The sequence below is a fragment of the Macrotis lagotis genome, chromosome 7 (genome assembly GCF_037893015.1).
Source record: "Macrotis lagotis isolate mMagLag1 chromosome 7, bilby.v1.9.chrom.fasta, whole genome shotgun sequence".
Taxonomy (NCBI): domain Eukaryota; kingdom Metazoa; phylum Chordata; class Mammalia; order Peramelemorphia; family Peramelidae; genus Macrotis; species Macrotis lagotis.
Genome location: NC_133664.1, coordinates 56,134,038 through 56,159,536, shown reverse-complemented (window position 1 = coordinate 56,159,536; position 25,499 = coordinate 56,134,038). Strand labels below are relative to the sequence as shown.

General features: G+C 34.4%; 1 protein-coding gene across 2 annotated transcripts in view; it reads right to left on the bottom strand.

Moving 5' to 3' along the window:
- Positions 1-25,499, bottom strand: part of STAM (signal transducing adaptor molecule) — a 65,937-nt gene that overhangs the window by 17,385 nt on the left and 23,053 nt on the right. For both annotated transcript variants that reach the window (XM_074192942.1, XM_074192941.1), the window contains exons 3-9: positions 12,454-12,529; positions 12,273-12,368; positions 10,685-10,831; positions 8,864-8,954; positions 3,810-3,999; positions 2,602-2,696; positions 390-478 (exon numbers count right to left, since the gene is read on the bottom strand). In XM_074192942.1, coding sequence (XP_074049043.1) covers positions 390-478; positions 2,602-2,696; positions 3,810-3,999; positions 8,864-8,954; positions 10,685-10,831; positions 12,273-12,368; positions 12,454-12,529 — 784 coding nt within the window. The remainder of the gene's footprint in view (positions 1-389; positions 479-2,601; positions 2,697-3,809; positions 4,000-8,863; positions 8,955-10,684; positions 10,832-12,272; positions 12,369-12,453; positions 12,530-25,499) is intronic.

The following is a 25,499-nucleotide window of genomic DNA, read 5'->3' as shown; positions in this document are numbered from 1 at the left end:
TTTCAGACACTTAATAATTACCTAGCTGTGTGGCCTTGGGCAAGCCACTTCACCCCGTTTGCCTTGCAAAAACCTAAAAAAAAAAGTTTCTATGGCAAGGGGCAGCTAGATGGTGAAGTGGCTAGAGTACCAGCCTGGGATTCAGGAGGACCTAAGTTCAAATTCAGTCTCAGACACTTAATAATTACTTAGCTGTGTGACCTTGAGCAAGTCACTCTTAACCCCATTGCCTTAAATAAAAAAAAAATTTCTATGGCAGAAATATATATTCTTTTCAATGATATTCAGCACATGGATGTGACTTTTAAGACAAATTTTAGTTACACATAATCACTTCACTGATTATTTCCATTTTAAAATTAAAGTTACAAAGATGATAACATACTTACTTCATCAATATACACTGGTTCTGGCTCAGGCTCTATTGTCTCCACTTGAACATCATCACTGAATTGTACCGTCTTCTTCTCTGTTTTAACTGTAATTTATAAACATTTTTTAAAATGTTTGTATTACTCATTTTTCTTTCAGTAACAACAAAAGTTTTAACTGTTCAAGTTGAAATTCCATCCCAAAAGGCAATTGGGTTGAGAAAAGAATCTGAGATATAATCTAATGAATTATGACAGTTCACTTTTTCTTATTAATAATCTTAAAATTCCATTTTCAAAAGCATCCATCTTTGAGGCATAGATCACTCCCAAATTTCTATCAAGCTATAAATTAAAATGATAAACACATACTAAAAATGATAACTTTGTCAGTTTCTTTCATTTAATTATGTAAATGTCTGTTTTCCCATGTTATATTAAAAATATTCTAAAACTGAACATCAGAATTTAATGAAGGAAAAAGCAATATCAAATCATAATGGTCTTTTAAATGTATATATCCATTCATGGAAACATGCCATAAGCAGTGAAAATTATTATTTAAGGACTTTAAAAAAAACAATACTAAGTAAATGCATGAAACTACTAGTAAGAAAAAGAACCAAATAAAGGCCCTACCTAACCACCATCTCGATAATGAGTACTTTGGTGAGGATATGGGGCAAGAATATCCTGATCTATCTGCCTATCTTTTTCAGAGAAACTACATTTTGCAGTTAAATAGCCTAAAAGCCATTTAACCCTCTCTGAAAGGAGGAAGTTCAACTTGCTTTTTCCTATGACCCTAATCTTCTATTTGAAATAACCATCACATTCACTGGTAAGTGATACACCTAAGGGTCCTTCCTCTATATGGTGTATAAAGTACTGAAAATGCAGATGCAGGAACACACAGGCTTCCTAATTGGTCTCAAGCTCAGCTGCTTCCTCTTCTGTGACACCACTTCTGTTTTTACCTCTCTGTCTCTCTCTGTCTCTGTCTGTCTGTCTGTCTGTCTGTCTGTCTCTCTCTCTCTCTCTCTCTCTCTCTCTCTCTCTCACTCTCGCTCTCTCTCACACATACATATACCTCTGTACACATACACACCCACAGACATACTTTTGTGTACATAAATACACACACACACACACACATATATACATGTGTGCACACCTTCTAGAACTGGCCCCTAGAAGCTAAGCATCTTAAGACACCTGGCTCCCTAGATTTCCAATCCATTAAGCCTTGACAAACTCAAGTTTTATCTACATAACCCATGTGCCAGCATCCAAAAAGAACTCCTTGAGGAGACCTCCTGACAGTTCTGAGCATACCACTGGCTTCCTTCTCCTTGAACCCCCTCCTCAGCCAGCTCTCTGTTCACTGTTGGCTCCATTCTGGGTAGTCCACAGAAATGTCCTTCCACTAAGATGGGCCCAGGGACACAGAACATCCTGCTTCTTGTGCTAGCTGACAAGTGCTTTCTGCTTAGTGAGTGAGGAAGTGAGAAGCACTCTCTGCAGTGGGTTGTAACATCTGGTCCAGCACAAGTCCTATGGTTGAACAATGTAACTGGAAGGAAAAAAATCTATTGCATGTTCTATAATTATAATAATCAAACTTCACCTCAAAAAAATGAGAAAATTGCAGTCCCCTCCCTCCTGACAAAAGTGGAAGACTACAGTGCTGGAACACTGCATACACTATCAAACACAGTTGATGTCTAAGTTAGTTTTTTATTTTGTTTTGAGAGGCAATCCGGGTTAAATGATTTTCCAAGGGTCATGCAGCTACTGTCAAGTGTCTGAGGTCCTCTTGAACCCAGGGTCAGTACTCTATCCACTACGCTGCCCAACTGTTCCATTAAGTTAGTTTTGCTGAACTACTTATTTTGTTGTTTTGTTATAAGAATATAACTATGGTTTGGAAAGGAAAAATACATTTACATTTACAAAAACTATGGAATATTAATAAATATAAAAATGGGACATTTATGCAATGGATAGCTGCCTAAAAGAGAGGATCATTCAGACTTCACATATAATAGCTGATCCAGTGTCTATCCCTATAAATTCACCTGTAATATCTCATTGGTTACTGGGCACTGAGAATTTTCTTGAAAGAGAAAATTTATAATATTTAAAGAAATAACTGATATATTCCTCACTTAGGTACAAGAACATTCTGTGCACAGCAGCATTCTTAATACATAGCTTGCCTCATACTCACTCATTTCAGGTTCAGCGCTGAGGTCAGCTGTCACAAAATTAGAGGGAAACAATCCTACGCCTTGGTGAGTTTCACCTTTCCACCAGTTGGGATCACTAAAATTAATGGAAAGATCATTGTAAGCATTTAATAAAACATTAAACAATGTGGCAGAATAAATATCAGCTCTATGTGAAATAAATGTTTGAAATACAGAAATTACAGATATAAGAAAAGAGAAAATAAAAGTACTATAAAAATAAAATATATAATGTACAAAAGTTTTCCTACAAAGGTCATCATGTACTATCAGTAATAGCAAATCCAATTGCAGAACATGGTTATGTATGAGATGCTGTTAAGATAAAACTGTGGTTGCTAAATAATTCAGTTGATCATGAAAACTGTTAAATGTAGTGTTTGACAATCCCATTCAATTACATTATGCATAATGTGTGTATACATGTGCACAAAAAGCAGACAAATACATACACAGGTATGTATTTGTCCAGGTCTAGGATTTCAGTGTATGCATGAATGAATAAATGAATGAAAATTAATGCAAATGAAAAAGCAGTTATTTAGTGTCAAACATTAGTAATAAATAGAAAAAGGCTATTTAATCCCTTTTCTCAAGAAGCTCAGATTCTAATTGGAGCAGACAACTAATAAAAGGAAATTCAGTTGCAGGGTGTTTAGAAAATCTAGTTAAATTTTAAGAGTGCAAGAGGCAAAGGCTGTGGATCCTCAGGTTACATAAAAGTTTAGAAGACAAGGCAGGGAAAGTGAAATTCTGCAGATCATGGTGGCAGGGTCTGAAGGATATTAAATGGCAATAAGCAGAGCAGATGTGCTGGGGGTTCTCCATTTCATGAATAATTTGGTGCCTTCCACCTCCCCAAAGGCAAATAATCAATCAAGTGATCAAGTAATCCAGCATTGGATGGATTCTGAGAGGCTCAACATAGGGAAAGGAAGAAAGGAAGAAAATAGAGGGTTGGGGAGTTGAAGAAGAATTTATAGACTTAGATAGTTGCCAAAGGGCCCCGAGAGATTAATTGCCCAGAGACACACAGTCAATATGTTTCAGAGGAAGGATTTGAAGCCATGTATACTTAACTTTGTTTTCCATTCTCTTTCTTACATGCCATTCTGCCTCTCAGTAAAAAGACAATATTTTTAAGTCAAAACACTCTTGTGTATATATAAAAAGTTTAAATGGTAGTTACCTGTCATCAAGAACTGTAATGATTTCTCCAGCTTTAAATGTTAGTTCATTATCTTCAGCAGCTTCAAAATCATAAATAGCACGAACTTTCCTGCCCTCATGATGATTGGTTAAGAGGCTTGATGTGCTTGGATACAAATTGGAAAGGGTGGCTGGCTGTTGCCTTTGTTCTTTCAATGACAACTCAATAGCTGAAAAATAGTAAATTTTAAAAAATAATTCTTATATTGTCTCCACTCCCAAGCATAGCAGGTCACTTAAATTTGAAAGTAGCATGTGATCTAGAGTTTGAAGTTGTAAATCCCTGAGTTTCAACCTTCTTTCAAAGAGGAGCAAACTAAGACATAAGAGAGGTTATCTTAAATCGCACAGATAATAAGTCAAGAGAATAAGGACTACTGTAATGCAAAATAAAGAATTTTACAATATGTGACCATACCCTTTCAAAAAAACAAGTAGTTTAGCTAATTCCAATGCTAAACATACCTCATGATCAGTTCTTGCAATGTTGTATCATTTTACTTCATTTAAGTAACTAAAATAATCACATCTATCGACAAAAAAAAGCACACAGATTAAGTTCTCTTGCTCTCTTCTACATTCTCCCTTTCTTATAGACAAATAATGTTATTTAGGCTTTTAATACTAGATGCAAAATTCAAGTTATCATGAAAGAAAATAGATGACACTTTAAAAGACTCATACCCTTGCTATAGCATTCACATTTCCAGGAGAGCTGAATTTCATACACATTGTGCTAAATTCAACTATACACCCAGAGTGACAGTTTACCCGAAAAGAGACAAAAAGGGCTAAGGCTGATTGGGTTACAAATCAGCTTGGAAAGTCAACCAGCTTGGAAAGTCAATCTTTCTCCCAGTTGAACTTCTTCTTCAGCTCTGCATCCTCCACAGTGGGGGTTCCACTACAGTAATACAGAAAGAGTATTTCTCGGGGCGGCTAGGTGGTGCAGTGAATAGAGAACCAGCCTTGGAGTCAGGAGTACCTGGGTTCAAATCTGACCTCAGACACTTAATAATTACCTAGCCATGTGGCCTTGGGCAAGCCACTTAACCCCATTGCCTTGAAAAAAAATCTAAAAAGAAAAAGAAACAGCATTTCTGGCTAATTAAAGGTGATGAAGGCAAGAGGGAAAACAGAAAAGGCAACAAACTTTTGGCAGAAAAACATGAACTATAAACTGCAACAAAAAATACTTAAGTTTCTGCAGTGAACTCTAACCTCTCAGTGGAGAAGAACATCTTAGACAGTCAATTTAAGGAATCTTTAAGGAAAATTCTGACTATACACATGCTAGAAAATGCTTTCCTTATAACAGTAAAATGATTATGACCTTCAACTCAGAGAGTCTGAGAGGTTAAGGGTTGTCTAAAGTGGGATTAGAACTCAGTTCATTGACTGAGATGAAGTCCAGAACTGCATCATCTATGGTATACTGCCTTGTTTTTGAGGTTATATTAGTGAAATAGTTATTGGAAAGGTCAAGGAAGGACTGAGACCACCCCTTGTGACTTCACCTTTGAGAGATGAGGAAGGTTAAGTCCTTTTCTCTTTTTCTCTTCCTGTAGTTGTAGCTAACTCCCTAAATGATTTTCTTTAGTTCTTTAAGCCATTTGTAATTACTGAATTTTTTCATAAAAAGCTGTGATCAATCACAGTTTCTATGTAATTCCTCTGTTACTCAGTTGTGTAGAGTGTCATTAAATAGAAGAAATCTGTGAATAGTATGACATATAGAAATAAAGGTGGAGAGAGAATGAAGCTTCTCTATTTGGCTATCCGGAGGGAGGACAAAGAATTTTTTCCTTTCCTGCTTCTGGTTTCAGTTGGCTGTGTCCAGTAAAGAAGAAATATTATAGTTCTGATATTGTGATAACCCTTAATAGATTCTCAAAAGTAGAGACAGATGAAGCATGTGACACCCCTGGGCCAAAGAATCATGAATGCACCATTGAGGTGGTTTAGGGATCTACAGGTCTTCTTAACGGTGCTTTTAAAGAAGCAAACTAAGAAGGAGGAGAAAGGTGTAATCTGGAAAGAAGCTGAGCTGCCCACACAGACATTACTGGGATATGAGCTGCTTCCTCACTGAAATCCCAAATCTTGTCTCTGAAGTTCATCTGTGGCTTACGTATTTATCAAAAACAAAAGTTTAAATAGAAAAAGAAAAGATAAATTTGGGGTCTTTGTCTTTGGGTCTTTGTAATTAATTCAATGCCTTAAATGTCAATGAAAAAAGGCAATCAAACTATAGAAATGTATTTTCTACAATGTGATTTCTATCATATTTATATATTTTCTCATTTAGGTCTTATAACAATTTTCTTAAGTTTTATTATCCCCATTTCAAAGATAAGGAAATTGAAAGCAAAAAGGTTAAGTAATTTGTATGAAGTACCAGAGGCATGAGTTAACCACAGTTCTTTTCAATATGCAGTGCAATAAGCTCTTCTCTTAGCGCATAGTTAACAAAAGTTCTTACCTGCATATTATACTAAAACAAATGTTATCTAATACTTCAATACAAATCTTAGAATATGAAAGAGAACAATTGGAAATTAAAGTGAAGAAATGAGGAAAGCTATTTTCCTAATAAACTTTTACAATACTCTCAGAAGGAAAATTACAGAGATACATCCCCAAATTTTAAAACACATAAGTGAATCAACAATACATAAGTGACTCATGTTACAAATACTTTATAAACCAAAGTAGCAAGTTCTCAGGCCAGTCACTGAATTCTATTTAATTCATAATGTACCTCAAGCATAGTAACAATAGTATAGGTTTAACTACTATTAACAACTAATTAATATGTTGTCTTTATGGAAAAAATATATAATGGCTTCTAATTCATTAAATAAAAAAAAAATCCTCCTCTCCTAACTTTGTGGGAGGTAGGTGGTCAGGTAGGGATCATATAGATATCTTGATAAGTTTCTAAACCTCTACAACTCCCTAAGAGAAAGAACTATTCAATAATTTCCCAAGCAATTCCAAATCAAGAAACAAAGAATAATTATTCCCAATTTAAAATTCTAATATCCCATTCATGCACTGAGGTCACTACATATAATCAGCATCATATTACTAACTTTGAGTAAATAACATTTAAAGATCAAAAAATTATATTTAAATGTGTGCATATATACATATATACCCATATTCTATCACTCCCAGTCATGAAGAGCTGAAGCTACATCTTAACAGAGGTTAGGTTCTAAAGTCAGATTGAGTGGAATATTCCCTCTTAAGAGTTAATATTCCTGGTGAAGTCCTCTCAGGCAAAAATCATTAAAACAAAAACAGACTATTACTCTTACATTATTTTTAGAAAAAAAGAGGGAGAGAGGTCTTGCATTCTCAGTCAGACACCCTCCCGATTTTGTTAGGAAGGGAAATAGTGGAATACTTCCAGAGAAGAGACCTTGCATTCTAAGTTAGCCACCTATTTGATGATAGACTAGGAGAATGGTAGACTGCCTCCTCTTGTTTGATGATAAGTACTAAGAAGACCTTGCACACTCAGACATTAATTCATTTAGATAGACAACAAAAGGTCAATAGAAATCTTCTTCTGATATCCTCACCATCTAGATGATGAGGCAATATTCTAGGAAAACATTTTATTCTTCTCTTTGTTACCAGATAGATTTTTCCCATAAAGAATGTAACTCTGAAAACCTTAACCAATCAGGTTGGAAGAGAGGGGGCTAGGGAGGGGGGAATCGAGTTAGGCCATATAATTTTGCTTGACTGTCAATTCGGGCAGCTCCTTGATCTTCACTACCTTTGAGAGACTTGGAGATTTTTCTCAAGAAAAGCCAAAAATAAACTCTTTTTTTTTTTTTGCTCAGAGGAGTCTCTATATTGTTTAAGTGGATTTTTATCCCAACCAAGATTATAATGGAAAAATTAGCAGGGTCACAATCATCCTTTAAAATCTTTTAAATTGGGGCGGCTAGGTGGCACAGTGGATAGAGCATTGGCTCTGGAGTCAAGAGTACCTGAGTTTAAATCCAACCTCAGACACTTAATAATTACCTAGCTGTATGGCCTTGGGCAAGCCACTTAACTCCATTGCCTTGCAAAAAAAAATCCTTTAAATCACCTAAGATAAGACAGTACATTTCAAAACAGATATACCTATAAAAGCTGTTTTAAAAGAAAGCAGCTAATAGTCAAGAGAAGATGGATCTGGGATTGTTTGCAAGGGAAGGGAATGCATGCAATTATTGTTGGGGGGGGTTTTGGGGGGGGGCAACACCCAGTTAAGCTACTGACTATAGGAGCAATTAAGAATCAGAGTTTCTATTCTATTCAGGCAAAAGAAAAAAATAGATAAAGAACAAAGGAAAAAATAGTTTTGAATGTGCTTCACATTCCAGTTTGTTCAGAGTAGAAAGTGTTCACACAAAATCATTTCTTCCTCTAGCTTTGCCAAGAAACAGATAAGAGGAGTTACAGGGATTCATGGCAGGGGTCTTCTAGATAACCAAGAATGCTATCTATGATGGTCAACAAGTGCTGTCATACTCATTAGCTCTACCAGCTTAGGAACAATAAATAAGACTATTGGGGGGGGGCAGTGTTGTAAGATGAAGGAGAGATTCAAGAACTCCACTCATTTAAGTGAGATCTTCATAGTTCAAGGGGCCTGAGAACTAAAGTAGACTAAGAGAAAAACAGATTTACCTACCACATCTAAGTCCACTCCAAGGTGGATTCTCAAAGTGGAAAGGCCGAGAAGAGTCTATGTTTCTCAAATTAATCACTTGTTTTATTTCCTCTTCCTGCTCTCTGCTTAGTTCATGTAGTTGATGTCATAAAAGTTAAATATGCTTATAATGCATTTCTATATATTTCTATGACAAATAACATTTTAAAGGAAAAATTATTTATTAATTTCAAAAAATACTTATGAATTTAAAAATCAAACTATAATCACTACTCTGAAGTTTCACATGAACTAATAAACAGATATGCCAAGACAATGACATTTTCTGTCAGTAAGCAGTCACTTAATGCTCTCACCTTTTGCAAGATCTTCTTCTTCCTTTTTGGTAGCCACAGTGCCAGGATCCTTGGCGACAAGGGCTGGGCTCGCTTTTGCTTGTTCTGCAGCCTAATCCCAAGAAACAAAGAAAGTTGTTCTAAAATATTTTTTATGTCCTCAACTGCCCTAAAGACTGCCAGAATTTTCCTACTTTACCCTTAAGAAAATACTTGGAAGGGTAGATAGGTGGTGCAGTGGATAGAGCACTGGCCCTGGAGTCAGGAGTACTGGAGTTCAAATCTGTCCTCAGACACTTAATAATTACCTGGCTGTGTGGCCTTGGACAAGTCACTTAACCCCATTGCCTTGTCAAAAAAAAAAGAAAATACTTGCAAAAAAGACAAACCAAGTATGATTGATATACATGTTACAAGGAGATGGAGATTAAAATTGGGGGCAACAAACACAATTCTTTAAAACAAAATATTCTTTCTGACAATATATACTTTCCTTAACACAGTAACCACAAAAACTATAAAATAAAATTGGCAACATGCAAAACCTTTTTCTCACTAATAACTCATATAATTCTGTGGCCTTTAGCACTGACATCTAAATCTTTAAATAAATAATTATTTCAGATAATACTATACTGCCACAGACTTCTCTACCTCGCTGGAACTTTAGTCACTGTTGGTGGAAGAAGCTGAGATTGATGAGGCAGTCTCAACATCACCTCAGATACTCCCTCTCACACTTAACACTCAGGGAGCTCTTTACAATGGTAGAGTGAACAAAACAAAGGAATGCACAGGAGGATACCAGTCACTCCACAAACTTACACACAGTGCAATTCTCAATTCTTTTCCCTACTGCATATAGCTTCATAGTTGCTAATTTCAAAGTGAAAATGAGATAACTAATAAAATCATGTAAATGACTGAAGTTGAGAGAGCTAAAAATGTGAATAATGAAAATTGACTATTTCCTGCTAAAGGCACCATTAAAGTATTTTTTAGCTCAAACTACAAGAATCACTAAATGAAAACCACTACTGAATAGCAATAAAGGCCTTAAAAGCCCAAACTTGATGTATTATGTTAATTAAAACTTTATCATGATTGTATATGCTGTGACAATATCTAAAAATTAAAACAAGAAAATTAAGATTTTGGAATTTATTTAGCTCTGAAGAGATGTCTAAAATAGCACTTTTTTTTGAAAGGGGTGAATAGCAGGATGAACTTAAGTAGGTTGATATTCTAATACAAATTATCTTTCGACTTTTACATGTTAAATTGGTAGCGCTACTATAAATTTCACTTTGTTTAAACAAATTAATTAAAAATAAGTTTGTCCGATGCTGAGATAAGCAGAACCAGAAAAACACTGTACACCCTAACAGCAACATAGGGGCAATGATCAACCTTGATGGACTCACTCATTCCATCAGTGCAACAATCAGGGACAATATTGGGCTGTCTGCAATGGAGAATACCATCTGTGTCCAGAGAAACAACTGTGGAGTTTGAACAAAGACCAAGGACTATTCCCTTTAATTTAGGAAAAAAAAAAACTGATATCTTATTGTCTGATCTTGCTATTTCTTATACCTTATGTTTCTTCCTTAAGGATATGATTTCTCTCTCATCACATTCAATTTGGATCAATATATACTATGGAAACAATGTAAAGACTGGCAAATTGTCTTCTGTAGGGGGGGTGGGGGGAGGGAAGTAAGATTAGGGGAAAAATTGTAAAACCGAAAATAAATAAAATCTTAAAAAAAATAAGTTCACAAATAAAGATTATTTGTGGTAATCAAAGAACAGGACACAAAACAGTGTTTTATAATATACCTGTGAGCCAATAGCTGGAAATGTAACTCCTTGCTCCTTAAGGTTTTTAATCATGGCAGATATTAGACTAAGTTGTGGATCATTCTTGAATTCATCTGTCCATTCCACCATAAGAGCTTTTAACTTTTCACAAACTTTTGGATGACCCTGAGAGAGAAAAGACATTTTAATTAAAAAGTCACAAAGTCATGAAAAGTCGATACAAATGTTTTTCATCATAAAGACAGTTAAGAGTTGTAAGACTAACAAGGCAGACTTGGCACCAGAAAACCAAAATTCAAATCCTGCCTCAAATATACTAGCTGTGTGACCTTAAGCAAATCACTTAACCCTTGTTTACCTCAGGTGCCTCATCAGTAAAACCAGGAAAAAAACAAGAGTATTAATTCCCAGGGTTATGAAGATGAGATAATATACATAAAGAAGTTTGCAAACCTCAGCGGATTATATAAATGCTAGCTACTGCTATTAAATGCATTAGGGAAAATGATACATCTATGAATAAAAAGTTGAAACTGCAATCAAATTCTTAGTAAACTAGTCAATTTTTAGTTACTATCATGAAATGAATTTTTAAACTTTAAAATTAAAATTGAGCAGAGCTCTTCAATTCAATTTTTAAACTTTAAAACTAAAATTAAACAGAACTCACAATTTGTTTTCAGATTCCATCTTCTTTAGCCTTCTTAGTGCATTAGGCTTTATTAACTCCCTCCCACTCCCAAACTACCTCTCTGTCCCTTTGACTTCCATACACTTTGTTATACTTGCCTCCTAGCTCTCCAAGGTCCCATTCCTTTGATGATTCTTCTTTTATCACTCTTCCATCTTCTTATATGACTTCAAATACTATCTTCTATGCTAATAATTACCATTGCATCTCCAGTCATTCAAAGAATAGCTCCACATACATGTCTCATCACTTAAAACTCAACTTATATAAACGTGATTTACCATGTTCTCTTCCTTCCTCCCTCCCCTTTCAGTGGCATCTTTTTCTGATCTTCTCCACTGCTGACAATAATATTACCATTGTTGCAGCATCTCAAGTATAAAATTTTGATGCTGACACTTTCCTTTCCTTCTACATATTCAGTTAATCACTTAGTTCTGCAAAGCTCTGAGTTCTGCGAGCTCACTCTCTCTCTCTTACACACACACACACATACACACACACACACACAAAATCAGCCCTGTATTTATCAATTGTCATATATATCCCAACTCAGTATTTATGCTGCCCTTGCCACTTCATGTAAAATATCAACACATTTATAATTTGTAATTCATAAAACAAATTCCATCCCACTAGTCCCACAATGCTGTCATTCACTAATCCCCTGCAAAAGATCAATTCAATGATTCCTTTAAAAACTAATACACAGGGAGCAGCTAGGTGGCGCAGTAAATAGAGCACTGGCTCTGGAGTCAGGAGTACCTGCATTCAAATCCAGCCTCAGACACTTAATTAATTACCTAGCTGTGTGGCCTTGGGCAAGTCACTTAAACTCATTGCCTAGAAAAAACTAAAAAAAAGCCACAAAATTGTGTTAAACTGAACAATAATTTTATTGAAATAAGAACTTACCTTATTTAATACGTTGCTTACTTCACTAGCAAAATCTCTTGAACATACTTCTAAATGAAAAATTTTGCCACAATTCGATACACATGCTCCTAGAAGCTAATTAAGAAAAAAAGTCATAAGCTTAAAAAGACTTAATCTTAGCAGACAGATTTGTAATGTAGCTATGAAAGAAAATGCTTACAGTCAGTGCTTGCATTGCCACATGAGGATCTTTATGATTCACTCTCTTCATAATAGAACGAAGACAGTCTTTAGGTCTAAAAATTGAGAAAAGCAGCACTCAGTAACCCTAATTTACTTTTTCTTTCTTATAGGAGCACAATAACGAGCCTTGCAAAAGCTAATATCTGAGGCATTTGAGATGCTTTAAGTCTCTTTTTTTTTAGAAATTCCTTTAAAATATTGTAACAAAGCTGTCAAGATCTTTTAATTAACAAGAGTCAAGTTGAGTACTTTTGAGTAAACTAATTTAACAGACACCAGCTTAATGTTTGATACAATTAATCAAGTAATCAATTTAGCTTTGAAGTTTGCAGAGTACAATTTTTTATTTTAAAGAGAAACTGTGACCTTTAGCAGATTGCTTCCTCAATCATCCCTCCCTAAATCTTCCACCTCTCCTGAACAAACTGGATCTTTCTAACTGCCTTTCAAGCATACTCAAGTATCCTTCATTCTCAAAAAGAAAAAAGAAAAAGAAGATTATACATCTCCTTAGGCTATTCTTCATTCATTATCTCTCTTCTCTCTCAGTGTCTGTGTCTCTGTCTGTGTCTGTCTGTGTCTCTCTGTCTCTCTGTCTCTCTGTCTCTCTGTCTCTCTGTCTCTGTCTCTCTCTCTCTCTCTCTCTCTCTCTCTCTCCACTCCCTCTTCTTTATCTTTATTCCCCCTTTCTCCTCAGTTTCTACGCATTTAAAAAGAAATGACTTCCAGATGGGTATTTCCACCTGCTTTCTTCCAATGACTTCACTTCAATTATCAGCAACAGTCTAGTGGGCATTTTGAACCGAAGTCCCAGAGTTATCTCAAACTCACTATGTTGAAGTTGGACCCTTATCACTTCCCCCTAAACTCTCCCCTCTTTCAAACTTCCCTCTTTCTGTTGAAAGCATCCACCATGCTTCTGGAGAACCTCTGGCCTCTGCTTTATCCTCAAAGCCTCCCTCTCCTCACCCCATGTGTCTAATCAGATGCCAAATCTTCCCATTTCTATTTTCACAGCTTCTCTTGTATCCAATCTCTTTTCTCTAGTTACATAAATATCACTTAATTTTAGTTCCTTATCATCACTCACCAAGATTATTACAACAGCCTACCTGGTTTCCCTGTCTCAACACTTTCATTACTCCAGGTCATTCTAATGTAAAGCTCTACTGGGGAAGTCATTCTTTTTATTTTTAAGGTAAGAAGTTTTTAGACCTAGTACTATTGTGTACTTAATAGATGACAGTCTAATATAAACATAATTTTTATATGCCCTGGGGATCCAAAAATGTTTTGGGCATTGCTTTGTGTATTTCCTTTTAGGGCAGGTATTGATGTGAGTAAATTTTTTTTAGGTTTTTTTTTTTTTAGCAAGGGAAATGGGGTTAAGTGGCTTGCCCAAGACCACACAGCTAGGTAATTATTAAGTGTCTGAGACCAGATTTGAACCCAGGTACTCCTGACTCCAGGGCCTGTGCTTTATCCAATACGCCACCTAGCCGTCCCATAAATTTGTTTTTAAAACCACTTTGACAACTTTTAAAATCATTCTGAGAAGGGATCCTTTTCACAAGACTATCAAAATGGCCCATAAGCCTAAAAATCCCTATACCTGAATCAATCCCATTAAAAGGTTTGACATTACTTAAAACTCAGAAATTTATCAAATACAATGGAAAATATTGGTATCCATTATTAAGGCTATAGGATAGAGTTTTCCTTTGTGTTAAGGCTTCTGTGATGGATAGATCACAATAATTTTTAAGTGACTTTCTTTATCTTTTAAGGAATGTAATTTTTATGTTGAGAAATTGGTTGAGAAGTACCTCTTATATCAATTTTTAAAAAAGGCACCAAAAAGAAATTAGAAGAGATGATCTCTTAAGTCCCTTTGAGTTCTAAATCCAGGGGCCTAAAACATTTAAAAAACCTTGATGGCTTGAATAAAACTCTAAAAAAGGCTTGCTGGGTGAATCAAATGAGATAATGAATACAAAATCCATTGTAAAGCTAATTACTGTAGTACTGGAAAAGAAGAAACTGAAAAGAATGGAGAAAAAAGAAATGTGATAAGAATTAGAAAAAAATGGAGTATTTAAGTGGCACAGCAGAAGACCAATCCTGAAGTCAGAGGAACCTGAGTTCAAATTCAAACTCAGACACCTAAAAGCTGTATGACCTTGGGCAAGTCCCTTAACTCCAATTTGGCTCCAAAGGGGATGAGGGAAAAAATTTGAAAGAATCCAGGGGTAGGGAACAGTTATGAGAATTGAAGATTTTCTTTCCATATCTCAGAGAGTTATTGTAGCATGAATACAATAAATAAGCATATTGAAATGAATATTACTATATTTCATGTGGAGGTTCACTACAGCATGTCAGTCTCATGTTGAGGGCATCCTGTTCTTTACCTTATCAATCCTATGACATCTACAGACAAAGCCAACATTCTGCTATTTCAGTAAATGCCAGAAAAGAAGCAAATGAAGAGAATTCTCAGAAAAGTTATTACAATACAATTAGGACCAATTTAGAGAGACTGGTACAATATCTTGGCACTACATAAGCAGATACAACTGTGTGGATGAGCAAACAAAAAGACAAATCTAGTTTTGACCTCTGTAAAAAGTCAAGAAGCTTAGTCCCTCCCCATGTGGAGGACAGTACAGTCAATTTTAAGACTCTCTGTAAGCCTAGTCTGGTTCAAAATTAGACTATAAACAGTTTTTCAGTGAGTCTGTAAGAATGTGCACCCCACACTTAAATCACAATAGAGTCATGCTAATGTTCAGAAGTATTAATAGCTTGAATGAGCAACTCGGTAATAATTACTATTCTTTTCTATTTTTTCATTTACATTATCTATTTTCCACACTCAAAAATATAGTTTAGAACTTAGACTTTGTGGTCCCATCCTAATTTCTCTAGCTGTTAAAATAATTTTTATATACTGCTTCAGAAGGACAAAAAAGAAAACTCCCTTCCTTCCTTTTTGTAAAGAGAGGGAGAGATGCCTACAGGTATGTTGTACTGGATGTACATCTGCCAGCAGAGTTTATTGAACTGCTTTTCTTTTGGGAGGATATTAGGAAATGAATTAAGTAAAAACAAGCTATTAACAAAATTAAATAAGTCATCTGTATCCCTAGGAGAAAAAAAATATAAAATGTTCATTTCAAAGGAAAATTTACATGGAATTAGATATTAAAATATGAATGGAGAAAAAGAATAAACTAGGATTGACTCTGCAGAAAGAGTCACAATTAGTCATTTACTAGTCCTAATCAATTTATTAGTCAATGACTGAACCTGAGTCTATCAAAAATCATGGCATAAAATAGCTGCCTGTGCCACGGGAACCCAGTGATTTCCTTCCTAATAGTCACAGGTCCCTGACAAAATTAGAATACTCTAAAATATCAGAATGGAAACATTCTATGTCCCAGTATGGCATATTGAAAAATCTAAATTTAATTTTTAAGGATATACATGTATACGTATATATGCATACTTTAAATACTTTTTTGTAAGTTGTATAAAAATTGTTGGTATTTATTTTTACCAAAACACCAATCCTCAATAATGCAGAAATACATTACTTGGTTTATCCCAGCACTTCATCCTAATTTTTTTCTCTAAGGCAAGTATTTTTCCCATTTCATAGTTTTTCTCAATTTCTCTTCACAATTAAGAGAACAGGTTAGATAAAAAATTGAACCTAAAATCATGTAGACCCAGACTAAGCTCATAAACTAATTTGGAGGAAAACATTCGGTTATATGAGGCAGTCAATATTATAGATAATGAGCCAAAAATGACAGTTTGATTATACTTCAATGGATATAATCACACTGTTGTGGATTTTCCCAACAGCTATCCAACCATTTCATCTAAAAGATGACGAAAGTGAAACCCATACAGGTTAAGTATTTTCCCCAAGACAACCTGGTAGTAAGCAACAAGCTTGGAATTTGAACCCAGGTCCTTTGAGATCAAATCAATTATTTTTCTACCAGATCATACTATTTCTCCTAAATTTGACTTACTCATTAAAATTAAATTATTGAATATTTCATGCCTTTGCCTTATTAATGTTATATATTAATTATATATTAATATTAATATTCAACTCAAAACTATTGCACAGATTAACAACTTATACTCACTCTGACTTTCAATTAACTCATTTGTAATAAAAAAATGGGACTAATACTTCACTATTCATCAGTCTGATGCACAGAAAGAACACAGGCTCTGGCATCAGAGAACCTGCTTCAAATGTCCTCTCAGGTCCTAACTTTGGGCAGTATTTTTCTCCATGACTGAGAATCTTCATCAGCAAAATGAGTGAATAGATAAAATGATCTCTTATGTTGTGCCAGTTTTCTAGGTCTACAATGCTATACTTAACTCAAAGCATTATTGTTTGTGGGGAAAGTATTTTGTAAATCTTAAAGAACTATATAGCAAGTTATTATTCATGCAAAAAGGAAAAATTAGGAGAATTATTATCTACCTCTTGCCCCCCCACATTTCATTGACATGTTTTCAATTTGATAAGTTCATATTAATGAACAACAAGTTGTTCAAAGACTACTTATAACTTCAATCATCTTAAGCAGAAAAATACAATCAATGGAAATGATTTTCAGAAATTTTTATTGTTTATTTAATGAATCAATTTAGTGAATGTCTGTCTTCTGAATTAAAAATTCAACTCAATTTCCTCAGCCACTAACTTATCTCTTTACCTTACCTTACTCCTATAGCAGGTGTGATCAGCTTCAAAGATGAAAAGCTTTAAAGGAGGCCTCTCTTCTCTTCCTAGTTCTCTACCTTGGTCCAATCCTCTTCCCTCAATCCTATCCCTCAAACTATAGGAGATGATGAGTTAAATCTCTCTTCTAAGTCTTACTTGAAAATTTGCCTTTATTCACCCTTTGATCCTGAGATAAAAAGCAAAAGTAGAAGCATTTCACTAATTTTCAAGCCCTAACAAATTGATACTATTTAAAAAAAGAAGAAAGAAAGAAAGCAGCAAAGTAATCGTATAGAAGAGGGAGAACAACATTTGGTAGGATTAACAGCTTTCCTTGAAAGGCCACAATTTATTAGGAGAGAAACCTAATCATTAACTAACTTTCTTCTCAATGACATATAGAAAGAAATGCATAGGGCGGCTAGGTGGTGTAGTGGATAAAGCACCGACCTTGGAGTCAGGAGTACCTGGGTCCAAATCCAGTCTCAGACACTTAATAATTACCTAGCTGCGTGGCCTTGGGCAAGCCACTTAACCCCATTTGCCTTGCAAAAAAAAAAACCCTAAAAAAAAGGAAATACATAAATGGTGTTTTTGAAAGGCAAATCTACCAATAAAAATTTCTGCCAATAAATTATAGGTTTAGATAAGCATGTATGTTTATTAGCACAATTCAAATTCTAAGCAATGTATGGCACTTAATATTTTCTAAAAGTTAAAAATGCTATTAAAAATATCATTCAATCAACAACTGATTTCTAAAACCATCATGTTTTTTACCAAATCAAAATGTTTTATATCGTGTACTGTATTGAAAAATTAAAATAATATTAATATATTAAAGTTTTCAAACAAATATTTTTTCATCCAAATTGTTTTATAGAAGCATTATCATCACTTTCAAATAAAGTACTGGATTTGAAGTCAGAGAGCCCTGGATTCCAATTCTGCCTTAGGCCTCTGTAGGTTCTAGGGCCCTGTTGAGGAAACTGCAGCTGCCTTTCAACAAGGATGATTACTGCACCTTAATCACAGATTTTGAGAATCAGTAGAAAAATGTATAGTAAAATGCTTTGCAAACTGTACCTGCATAAAAGGTGAGCTGTTACTATTATTATTTATAAAACATCATTTACTCATTGTACCTAATTTCAGTTCCCAGAAATTAAGGAATCTTACTTATACTGATGATCACAGCTAGTCACTTGTGAAAAGTATTTACTAAAAAGAAAACATGACTAAATCTCAAATCACATTTAGATATTAATGCTAGCATTTTCAGAACCTTATATATAATAATTATTATACCATTTATTTATGTGATAATTTTGCGAACTGAATCAGCATTTACTCAGTTTATTATGATTTTATGGGTCTCAGTGATTATATTAGTGAATTAAGCAGAAAAGAATTAATTTGGGGTTAGTTAATTCTGTAAGAGATAAGAATGATTACTTCATCATATATTAACTATATTAAATTTATCAGTTAGATTTATACTATTAGAAAAATAATAAGATTGCAATTGCTACACTATCGCAGTAATGTGCTATAAGGTTCATTTATTAATTCAATACCCCTTACCCTATGAATCACTACCACTCATTCCCTTGTGACTTTTGCTTCAAATCTACAACGTCCTTGAACCCTAGAATACTGTTAGTCAAACTCTGCAATCTTATGGGTTGAAGAAGACCCTGAGATTTTGTTGAAAGGGGCATATGACTTTTGGAAAGCCTTTGCTAAAATGGCCTGGAATGGATGACCTGTGGAAGGTGTCATGACCTGGGAAAGTTCAATTAACAAAGTGGTTATGACTGACGGACATTTCCCTTCTCCACTTCTGGAACTGACCAACCAATGAATTGTAATGCCTCCTATTTTTAGTGTTCTTCCAAGTGTATCAAAGTAGCTAGCACCCAAGGAAGAGGAAGTGACTTTTGTTACAGATCAAATTCTGTGAGCCACAATAGCAATTTTTAAAACTTTGCAAAACACTGAAAAAATTATTATCTCATTTGATCCTCAAGACAACCTGGGGGATAGGGAACTATTATAACCTCCATTTTATAGTTGAAGAAACAGAGACAGAGGAGATGAAATGACTTGCCCAGGATCACATAACTCAAATAGGTCCAGAGCCCTATTCACTGTGCCACCAGCTGTCATAGTTTGTCAAAGGAAATCCTCACAGTAAAAATCATGGCAATGCTTTAAGGTTTGCAAAGCTTTACATATATCTCATTTTATCATTATTTTGAAAGTGAAGTTTTCAAACACTCCATATCTCATGACAAGTTTCTCATGGTTTCACTATTCTGATTGTTATGGTTTTATCCAGTTCTAATAAGTCCTTATTCCCTCCCCAAAAGAATGTCTGCTTCTTTAGAAAGGGAGGGTTCCATCTCTCTCTGTGTATTTCCAGCACTTTGCACAGTACCTTACCCACAGAAAGCACTTCATTAATACTTGCTTCTTGATTCAAAATGATTTAATTTTATTAGAATGGTACTAAAATGATTCTATAAATTGGCCCAAGCTTATCCTCCTGTTAAGAGAGAAATGCCTTTCTAAAAGCAGAGAAATCTACACATTATATCACACACAGAACTGTTTTATTTGGGAATTCAGGACCTGTCTAACCAATAAGAAGGATATTCTCACTGAAAGTATCAAAGAAGTCCTTCTTTGACAGACGTAGGACAAAGGGTCAGATATCCAGCAAGTTTCAGATTAGTGGGAATGAAGGATTCCCTAAGATGGCTGCATTATTCAGAGTGCACTGCAAGTTTTCATTGGGTTAGAACCAATTCCCTGCCATATTTCATCTAAGTATAACTTCTAGTTGTGCAAATTTGCATTCAAGTGACCACTTGAAGGAACTTAACATTAATACTAATTGGGGTCTTGCTATAACACAACATCATAACTTTTATGAAGCTATTAAAGTCTCCTCTTTTACATAGGCAGTATCTTACTAAAAAGATTGCTTTTAAATTTTTCCTTAAATATTACATGAGAAGTGCCTCTGACTGAATACAAATTGCAAATTCTATATTAAACCACACTCTGAAATAATTTTATACTCCCAAGCTAATAAATGAAATAAATGACAAATACAAAATAACTTTTCAATTCAATTTATAGTTTTACTACTAGTTCTATCTATTACTTCAACAAAATAAATTAACCCCTGAAAAATGGGGACAACTATTCCCTTCTTTCTTTACCACAATAGGTTGAAAATCTTAACAGTTATCAAATACTCTGAGTTAATAAAAGAAAACATAATTAAAACATTTAATTCTTGTAAGAATGAATACATACAACAGGAAATTAAAGTGTTTCTAAAGAGGGCACTGTCACTTTTAGCTATGAAGCTGACATGATATATATATATATATATATATATATATATATATATATATATATATATAGTCTTTTACAAACAATAACTCATCAAACTGCCAATGAGAGGTGCTAAAAACAAAGGGGATTTATGTATTCTCATAAATTATATTCAAATGCCATTCTAAAGATATACATTTTAAAGATACACATTCTTAAAATGTAAATATCAAAACCAATAGATATCATGGGCATAAATATGGGAAAAAATTAGAACTTTTAAAAATTGTCTGATAACATAAAAACCTCAAGAACACTGAAAAGAATTTATTTTCAATAAATTACAAATAAGCCTTTCAAAAGTTCAGGTCCACTGACATTCTAGCAGCAACAATGAAGCACAGGAAAGAAATTCTGTAATAAAATTCTGATTTACACCTACATTCTAAATGCAAATGTAACTGAACAAGTACCATATGTTATATTCAATACTTGAAATAAAAAGACATGAAATATTATAAGTTATCCTGAATGAAGTTCAATACTATTGGACTATTTAATGTTGAACTTTTATACTCAGGAAATCAATGAACCATGAATTAGCTTCAAATGCACAGCAAAGTTACAGAGGACAAATTCATGATCCAGAGAGAATTCATTGGAAGAAGGGATGAACAAAAATTTACTGCTGAGTGAGAAAATGAACCTCAAGATGAGTGTTTCATAGACAAGATATATAATAATGGCCCCTGGATACTTAAATTAAGTTTCCCAGATCAAAGACATATGAAAGTATATTTTAGTCATGGAAAACACATTACAATATAATGAACTGTGAAAAAGCACCATAAGCCCAGATAATAGAAGATGGAAATCTTAGTCTCATGCCATTTCAAACTTCAAATTACTATTCAAATAAACTAGCACTTATTTCTGGACTTAGAATAAGAATTGTTTTTGTATTCCATCTTAGACTATTTCTAACTTTTTGATTCCTAATCTGTAAAAGGATAAAGGATTTTTGTTTATTGTGAAGAGTGAGATATAGATTTTATAAAACAAAGAACTACATAAATATTAGATATTGTTTAGAAGAAATTCAATCACTTTTTTTTTGTATCCAATACTTCATGATCCTGTTTGGAATTTTCTTGGCAAAGATAATGGCAACAGGAGTGTTTTTGCCATTTCCTTCTCCAATTCATTTTTATACATGAAAACATTGAGGCAAATAGAGTTAATCAACTTGCCCAGAGTCAGAAAACTATAAGTGTCTGAGGTCAGAGTTGAATCCAGAAAGTCTTCTTGACTTTCCATACTATATTCATCACACTACCTAGCTGTTCATATCTTCTACAAAATGTCTTTATTTCCAATTCATGTAACTCAAAGATTATGAGTAATCATCAGGGCAACAACTATTAAAATGTGCCTAAATTTTTAGGGATCAATGTTAGCAATTTTGAATAATTCAGTTTGTGATAATGTGGAAGTTCCTATAGTTTATTTAGGGATCTGTATTTGTAAATGGGGGGGATTGGTCTATCAGCCTGTGACAGATAATCTGATATACTTTAGATAAGGTCATGTCTTACTACCTATAGACAGTTCACACTTTAACTGGACCATTCTGCAGGCCTCCCTCTTCCCTTGGGGAGTTTTGGTTTGGTCCTGCCTCCTCCCCAGATCTATGTCAGGTAGCCCAAACAGTTTTTTGGGGAGGGGTGTTAATGATAGAGTATCAATGACATAAGAGAATAAAAGGGAGTAGGCTAGGTATATGGGAAGCATGGATGTTTATTAGTATCTACAAAATTAATAAACTAAAAGAAGAGTCTTTAGACAATAGGATGAATCCCAAATATAGGATATATAAAGAGATGAAAAGTTACATAGGATAAGTTACTATTTACAAATGTGGAGATGAGGAAGAGGAAAAGAAGGAAGAGAGAAAAAAAGATGGAGAAAGCATTTATGAAACACCTAATCAAATGGAGATACATATAGAAAAAGATGGCCTCTGCTCTCAAGGATATCAAATTCTAAATGGGGATTCAATTATATAGGAGAATTGAGCTGTAACTCAGTTGAAAGATTCCATGTTCCTTATGGTGCAAGAGTAAAACAAAAATTAAGTAATGCAACTTATTTGTCATTTTCACTAATAAAATCAAAGCACCTTCTAATGCTGAAATATTTGAAAACATCAATGGATTTTGTTTTGAGAACTTTCTTTTCTGTGTGGTCAGCAGATATTTAAGTAAATCATCTGCAAATATAGTTTCCTGACCATATTTCCACAGGCTTTGAATCCTTAATTAATGGCTACAAGGGCTGTGCTGCTGGGGCTCTTGGGATTATCTACCCATTAGTGGCAGTAGATCAGCAATTAGGATTTGCAGTGACAAGAAAGATGATGGACTCATTCTCTACCCTGACAATTAACCCCCAATAATGGAGAAATCACATCAAGAAGCAGTTTTTGGTGGTTCAGAGGGCAGATCATTCCTTAGGCTCTAGAGTACATGATATCTTTCTAAAATCTGACTGGCTCCCTCAGGTGCCTTGTGACAGTTCAACTAAACTGGCTTGTCAGTCTTGTAGGATGATTTCCATATCAATGAGATCACAGATCCATTCAATCATTAAAGTAAATGAAAACACATTAAATTACTTACTGTCACTTTAAAGTTTTCTTGGGTTCTACAATTCATTTTAACAAACTGAAATTCTTAGGCCATCATGTGACTTAATTGGCTGCACATTTTTGAGAAATTTTATCATATGTTGTAATTACATATGAAAAATCACATGAATACTTTGAGGTTCAAAGAACAAAAATAAAACAAAAACTCAAAGCCTAGTTGTTTTAGATATCACAAGCTTCAAAAGTTAACTTAAAAGTTTTAAAAAGTTAAGACATAACAGAAAAATGAATATTAACCTGTAATCTACAAGAATCAAAAAGAATATTACTAAGCATAACAAAACTAACAATTATTATTCCATTAGTATTAAACATTCATATGGTTTTGATCAAAGTACAACTTACAAATGGGAAAGAATTTTTATGTGTTTTTGAATGTTTGCCAGGTTCTTTCACACTGGACAAACTGAATACCATCCTAGTTACAGACTTCATGTATTTCAAATAAGGTAAGAGAGCTTAGTATGGTGCTGGCCACACAGGAAGCACTAGAAAAATAATATTCCCTCTCCCCACTTTCTTCCTTTCCTATTTCTGAAGGTTTAAACTAGCCCTGTAAGTTCAGAAAGAGCCATCATTTGTCCAGTTGGTGAATTCTTTGGACATGGCAAACCAAGAAAAAGAAAAATAACTTATAGTTCTCAATTGTGGAAAAGGATTTCCTTTTTTAGAGAGATGACAACAAAGAGGGTAGAAACTGCTAAGAATCACAATATAGACCACCTAATAATATTAAGTTAGCTGCAGGTATTCTTAGCTATGGGAGACTACTACAGTTTAGTAACACTAAGTGGCTAACACACTAGGAACTGAATTGTAGCCATTTGAACATTCTTGTTATAAATGAGACCGACCAGAAGACCAAAAAAAAAACCATCAACCAAAAGGTAAGATAATTCACAGCTTTTCCCCTGGAGAGACAAATGAACATCTGATTTGTCTTTTGTGCAAAGGCAGTAGGATACATTATAAGAGACATTCATATTATAGAACTCAAAATAAAGAGTAGACACCTCTCAACAAAGTACAGTGAAAGACAGCTTCAGCCTACTCTAGGTACAACCCACTTACTGTTTCATGGATGTGCTACTGGTCACCCTTTGCACAAGTTGTCTGGAATGTACTATCACTTCACCTTCACCTCTTAAATCTTTGGTTTCCTTTAAGTTTCAGCTTAAGTGTTATGCTAATTCTGATGTCTCCAGCTCCTGGTCTACTCCTCCCCCCCAAGAAATCATTCCATTTATTTGTCTGGATATAAGTTGCCTGTTCTCCTTGCTCAAGAAAGGACCTGACTGAAACCAGTCCCCTGGGTTTAGGTTTGGTACTGGATTAAAATATGACATATACATGTCATTCACAAGCAATAACACAAAATGATTTACTTAGGTATAGCAGAGAGATAGTCAGCAAGGGCAGACACTGAATACATTTCAAGATGATTCAGTTGAGACAGGTTTCTTTGTCTCAGTTAACAATTTTGACCCTTCCCCCTTCCCCTCCAGCCAAGCATCAGAGAAGAGTTTTTTCTGAACTGCTTTCTGTTCAATGATCTGAACCTTTAGGCTCTAAATCAACCAAGTCTCCAGGAAAATCACAATACCTATTAAGGAAAACCTAGCTTAACTTGCTGGGGTGGGGGGTCAGGATACTGCTTTGATATAATCTTGAAAGTCTTACCTTTCAAAAACTAATGATAGATCTGACCCATGGAAGGTGTTTAATAAATGCCTAGTAAATGAATATAAACTTTGTAGGATCCTCTAAATTAGGTCAGTACATATATATATATATATATATATATATATATATATATATATATATATATGTGTGTGTGTGTGTGTGTGTGTGTATGTATATGTATATGTATATGTACATATATTCTTTTATTCAGTAATTTGAATGCAAAAGATAAGACATAGCATAATATGTTTTAGTATTTTTTGGCAAGGCAATGGGGTTAAGTGATTTGCCCAAGGCCACACAGCTAGGTAATTGTTAAGTATCTTCAGCTGCATTTGAACTCAGGTCCTTCTGACTCCAGGACCAGTGCTCTATCCACTGAGTCACCTAGCTGCTCCATGATAAAATAATATGAAGGAAAACAAGGTACAAGAAGAAGAAATGAAAAAGGGTAAAGGCTTTCAGAATCCTTACACATTTATGATGAAAACTTTCTTCAAGAAAGGTGAGAAAAATCCTTCAATAA